The sequence below is a fragment of the Rhinopithecus bieti genome, unplaced genomic scaffold (assembly GCF_001698545.2).
Source record: "Rhinopithecus bieti isolate Rb0 unplaced genomic scaffold, ASM169854v2 scaffold_2247, whole genome shotgun sequence".
Classification (NCBI taxonomy): Eukaryota; Metazoa; Chordata; class Mammalia; order Primates; family Cercopithecidae; genus Rhinopithecus; species Rhinopithecus bieti.
In genome coordinates, this window is record NW_016803732.1 from 1,548,128 (window position 1) to 1,554,127 (window position 6,000).

A 6,000-nucleotide genomic window follows, 5' to 3' on the forward strand; every position below is an offset into this window, starting at 1 on the left:
AGGCATTGCTGGGCACAGTGGCTCACACCTGTAATCCCAGCACTTTAGGAGGCCAAGGCAGGAGGATTGCTTGCTTCCAGGAGTTCAAAACCAGCCTTGACCACATAGAAAGACCGTGTCTCCACAAAAAAATTAAAAATTAGCCGAGTGTGGTAGTGTGTGACTACTCAGGAAGCTGAGGTGGGGGGATTGCTTGAGCCCAGGAGGTCGAGGCTGCATCGAGTTGTGATCCTGCCACTGTACTCCAGCCTATGCAACAAAGTGAGATCCTGTCTAAAAAAAAGAAAAATCATAATTTACTGTATGTAATGTATACTTCCATTTTTAAAAAAGCAATACCTTCTCATTAGTTTGCCAAGAAAGATGAGAATGTGTGTGTTTTTTTTTTTTTCTATTTTGGGGGTTTTCTTTTTTCTGTTTTTATTTTTTGAGGCCAGGTCTTGTTCTGTCGCCCAGGCTGGCATGCAGTGGCATGATCTTGGCTCACTGCAACCTCCACCTCCCAGGTTCAAGCAATTCTCATGCCTCAGCCTCCTGAGTAGCTGGGATTACGGGTGTGCACCACCATGCCAAGCTAATTTTTATACTTGTAGTAGAGATGAGGTTTCGGGCCATGTTGGCCAGGCTGGTCTCGAACTCCTGGCCTCAAGTGATCTGCCTGCATTGGCCTCTCAAAGTTCTGGGATTACAGGAGTTGAGCCACTGCACCAGCCTAATTTTTGTATTTTATTTTAAAATAAACCAGTGCCACTTGCCAAGAGGATTAATTGAATAAATATCAAAGAAAAAACACTTTGAACAGCTAGGAGATGGGACTAACAAATTAGTATTTGACTTAATAGGCACGTCCAAAGAGGCACTTATTCTATTTAGATCATTGCCAATTGTTAATATCATAGCTGTTAGAACAAGTATAAACTTTGAACCTGCTTTTGAACTGTAATATCACAAAAGTATTAAAGCAAGATTTTCAAAATTGATCAAGTATATTCCAGCATATTGCTCTTACCACATTACTGCTATTGTGCCAGCAAAATGGTTTGTTGGCACTTTAGTACGTAAGACAAAATGATTTTAGACTGGGCATGGTGACTCACACCTGCAATCCCAGCACTTTGGGAGACTGAGGTGGGCAGATCACGAGGTCAAGAGATTGAGACCATCTTGGCCAACATAGTGAAAGGCTGTCTCTACTAAAAATACAAAAATTAGCTAGGCATGGTGGCACGTGCCTGTAATCTCAGCTACTCAGGAGGCTGAGGCAGGAGAATCACTTGAACCAGGGAGTCAGAGGTTACAGTGAACTGAGATCGTGCGACTGCACTCTAGCCGGGTGACACAGTGAGACTCCATCTAAAATAAATAAATAAATAAATAGATATTTTTTACTCCCTGTTTATTGCATATTTGAAGCTTTTTCTATATTTTCTATTTCAAGATGTACGTAACATTGATGCAGGAGCACATTACATGGGGTGTAGTCACAAGATTGTCTTATTAGTGGAATGGTGAACCAAAAGTGTAGAGGCCACTGGACTGAAGGAGGCCAGCTGAATTAGTGAAAATATTCAAAGCCAGTTTTGTTGTTTTCAGCAGTTAGTAACTATAAGTAGATGAATATTTACCAGGAAATATTGGTCTTTTACCCACTTTGGCATGCTTCTTATTTAGTATGTTCATTCTATCATGACATTCAGTGAACATTTATTGAGTGCCTACTGTGTACCAGGGACTAGCAAGCATGTTAAGTTTATAAGCTTTGTTAATTTCCACCACAAACCCACAGGACCTCATGTTATTCTCGTAATAGAGGAAACTGAGATTCCCAGTGTTGAATGAAAGCCGCACAATATCACATGACCAATATCATGTGATTGCAGAGTCAGGACTCAAACCCAGCTCTTAACTACCACGCTATACTGACGGCCCTTTCCCAGTTGACAGGGAAAAATCAGAAACAGGGAGAGAATTTTCAAAATATTAAGTTTCCCCCATAGAATTTTCTGAAGAACTTTGGTGTATGTTGCCACTTGTTCACTAACAAGTTCTAGCAGATGATAGAACAAGTGAGGAAGTAGCTAATTAATATTAATTAACAATCTCAGAATTTTTCTGAGTGTTGAATAGACTTGAATATTCAACAGTCTCAAATATTTGACACCATTTAGTGGACACAGACTTGACTCGATATGCTTATTCTACCAAGTCGTTCCTGGTTTACGTGACACAACTGAATATGTGCCAGTTTCATGGCGGACTCTCAGATATTCTGAAGGTACCAAATCAAGTTGGTACAGTGGGAAGCCGACAGAAACAGCAGCCTCATTTGTAAAATATACTTGAGTGTGTGTGAAGAATGGATAGGATTTAGATTGAGAAGCATGGAAAGGGGACAACCATAAACAACTGTAGAGAAGCTGGAACTCGAGCTGTTCTGTAGGCAGCAGGGATGCCTGGAGGCACGTGGAAGCCAGGAAGTGGTGGGCACGGGACACTTGACAATGCAGTGCATAAGCTCAAGGTCAGACGGGTAGAAGAAGTCCCGTAAGATGTCAAGGAAAACTGCTTTTATTAAATATCTTAATTTTTGGCAGAATCATTTTGTCTGATACAATGTGACGGGTTTGGTACCATATTACATTTCACATGTTGTCATATTCTGAAATCTGAAACATTTTTTTTTTAATCTAGGAATATTCCCTGGGCTTTTGAGGCTATAAAGAAAGCAAGTGAATGGGTAAGAAGAACTGAAGGACAGTACCCATCTATCTGTCCACGGCTTGAACTGGGGAAAGACTGGGACTCCGCCACCAAGCAGTTGCTGGGACTCCAGCCCATAAACACCGTGTCCCCTCCTCATAGAGTCCTTCATTACAGTCAAGGCTAAATCAAATGAAACTGAATTTTAAACTTTTGCATGCTTCTATGTAGAAAATAATCAAATGATAATAGATACTTATAATGAAACTTCATTAAGGTTTTATTCAGTGTAGCAATTACTGTCTTTAAAAATAAAGTAAGTGGAAGCAGAATTACTTTAATCAACTAACAAGCAATAATAACATGAAACTTAAAATATTTCAGTTTTCTGTGTCTCCTTGTTTTTTGTTGGTTTTTTTTTATATATATATATATATTTTTTATTTTTTTGAGACAAAATTTTGCTCTTGTTGCCCAGACTGGAGTGCAATGGCGTGATCTCAGCTCACTGCAGTCTCCTCCTCCTGGGTGCAAGCAATTCTCCTGCCTCAGCCTCCTGAGTAGCTGGGATTATAGGCGCCTGCCACCACGCCCTGCTAATTTTTTGTATTTTTAGTAGAGACAGGATTTCACCAGGTTGCCCAGGCTGGTCTCGAACTTCTGACCTCAGGTGATCCACCCCCTTTGGCATTCCAAAATGCTGGGATTACAGGCATGAGCTACTGCGCCAGCCTGTTGTTGTTGTTTTAGAGATGGTCTCAATCTGTCTCCCAGGCTGGAGTGCAGTGGTGTGATCATAGCTCACTGTAGCCTCAAACTTATGGGTTCAAGGGATAGTCCCGCCTCAGCCTCCCAATTAATTGAGACTACAGGCATGTAATCCCACCCAGCTAATTTTGGGGTGTACTTTTTGTAGAGATGGGGTCTTGCTATGCTGCCTAGGCTGGTCTTGAACTACTGGCTTCAAGCGATCCTCCCACTTCAGCCTCTGAATGTGTTGGGATTACAGGCATGAGCCTCTGCACCCAGCTAGTATTTCAGAGCTTTAAGGTAATGAGAGATACTTGCTTCTGGATGGTCCTGGGAGCCTGTGTCCTCACATTCAGGAGCCAGTGGAAAGCTGGCTCAGCTGGACTGAGCAAGCTGAGAAGAAACATGGTCTTTCATAGGGGGTCTGTCAGGGTGGTGGGAGAAATTATAAAAATTAAGTTGTAGGAAATAGACACAAACCTTCTTGGAGGGCCAGGAGGTTTGCATAGCTTCAGTAAAAGATTTGGCTGAAGGCAGCTGAATTCTCTTAAAAGCTTAGGGCGTGGATACATAGGAAAGTAGAGGAGTTTAAATAGCTTGTTTACTCATGTGCTCCTAAGACCGACCTTTGATCATTTGTGGGCACATGACTGCTCTCTACTCAGAAGGTCAGCAATGTTAATTACCCTCTAGTGGTGTCTACTTGAGACCTTTGTCATTAAATCTGTACTGAATAAATGTTTGGAGCCCCAGCCTCTCAGGGCCGCAGCTGCTGACTCTTTACAGCACCCTTCTTGGCGTCTGGGAGCTGTCCAGTCCCCTAGCCTGCTCTTTCATGGGATGCCTGTGTCTGAGTGCATTATCTTCATCCGTCACATGGCCAAGGTCCGTAGGTCGCCCCCAGCAAGTTACTGACAGTTTGAAAATTATACAGGATTGGTTGCTGAGTTGGATATTTTAGTCAACATTTATTAAGCCCGTGCCTCAGCAGTAGTTGACTTTTGTCTAAAGGGAGAGAAAGAAATTCTAGTTTTCCCAAACGTCCAATGCTCCAACCAAAACATACTGAATCAAGATTTCCAAAAGAAAATCCTGGCAACTTGGATATTTAATAAGTGCTCGAGATTATCAAGCACATTTGAATACAATGGCCCAGGTGGCCGTATCTCGAAGTGTAAGTCTGTGAACTGGCATTGTCTGCCTCACTCGGGAGCTCATCAAGACAGGCAGAATCTCTGGTCCCAGTCGAGGCTATTGAATCAGAAGCTGCATTTTTAATTAGCAAGGCCCCCAGGCGACTCCTGTGCATGTTTATAGTTGAAGGGCTAGTGGACTGCGGTGACAGGAATATATTTGGTGCTTGTGCAGGGCCTTGTTTTAAGAACCCATGATGCTTGTGCACAGTGGAGCATCCCATCAGTCCAATTGTTGGGAGAAAAGCTGAGGCAAGACTTCTAGTCTGATATCATATGAAAAGAGCCTTGGAACATGTTCTGAGTCCAGAGTTTAAAACCTCTTGTGGCCTATGGAACACCAGGCTCTGTGCTTAAGGGTGGAAGGCTGCACTACAGCCTAAGCCCAGGGCATAAAACCCCTCGTAGCTTGGATGGAATCCAGGACTCAGGGCATAAAACCCCTCAGTGGCCTGTGGAATGTGTCCAGACTTGCCGGCTCCTTGCTTCTTGCTCTCCCAGGATCATAAATTGATTGTATTTTCAAAACAAAAAAACAAATAACCCCATTAAAAATGGGTAAAAGATATAAACATACACTTCTCAAAAGAAGACATACCAGTGGCCAACAAACATATGAGAACATAGAACTACGGTTTGACATTGCAATCCCATTACTGGGTATACATCCAAAGGAAAATAAGTTCTACCTAAAGGACACATGCACTGTATGCTCTTCTCAGCACCACTGACAATAGGAAAGACATAGAATCAACTTAGGTGCCCATCAATGGTGGACTGGATAAAGAAAATGTGGTACATATACACCATGGAATACTACACATTCATAAAAAAATAAAAACAATGGCTGGGCGCAGTGGTTCATGACTGTAATCCCAGCACTTTGGGAGGCTGAGGCGGGTGGATCACCTGAGGTCAGGAGTTCGAGAGCAGCCTGGCCAACATGGTGAAACCCCATCTCTACTAAAAATACAAAAATTACCTGGGCATGATAGCGGGCACTTGTAATCCCAGCTACTTGGGAGGCTGAGGCAGGAGAATCGCTTGAACATGGGAGGCAGAGGTTGCAATGAGCCAAGATCGCGCCATTGCACTCCAGCCTGGGCAACAAGAGTGAAATTCCGTCTCAAAAAAAAGAAAAAAAAAAGAAAAGAAATCATGTCCTTTGCAGCATCATGGATGCAGCTGGAAGTCATTATCCTGAGCAAATTAATGCAGGAACAAAAAACCAAATACCATATTTCTCACTCATAAGTGAAAGCTAAACAATGGGTGCTCATGGGCATCAAGGTGGCAATAATGGACACTGGGGAGTTCTAGAGGGGGCTCAGCAGAAAAGGGCACAGGTTGAAAACTA

General features: G+C 42.7%; 1 protein-coding gene across 1 annotated transcript in view; it reads left to right on the plus strand.

The window, feature by feature from the left end:
* PARP4 (poly(ADP-ribose) polymerase family member 4) overlaps positions 1 to 3,078 on the plus strand; it is a 94,972-nt gene extending 91,894 nt beyond the window's left edge. Inside the window, exon 35 of the mRNA XM_017852323.1 lies at positions 2,692 to 3,078. Coding sequence (XP_017707812.1) covers positions 2,692 to 2,887 — 196 coding nt within the window. The 3' untranslated portion in view covers positions 2,888 to 3,078. The remainder of the gene's footprint in view (positions 1 to 2,691) is intronic.
* The last annotated feature ends 2,922 nt before the right edge of the window (positions 3,079 to 6,000 follow it).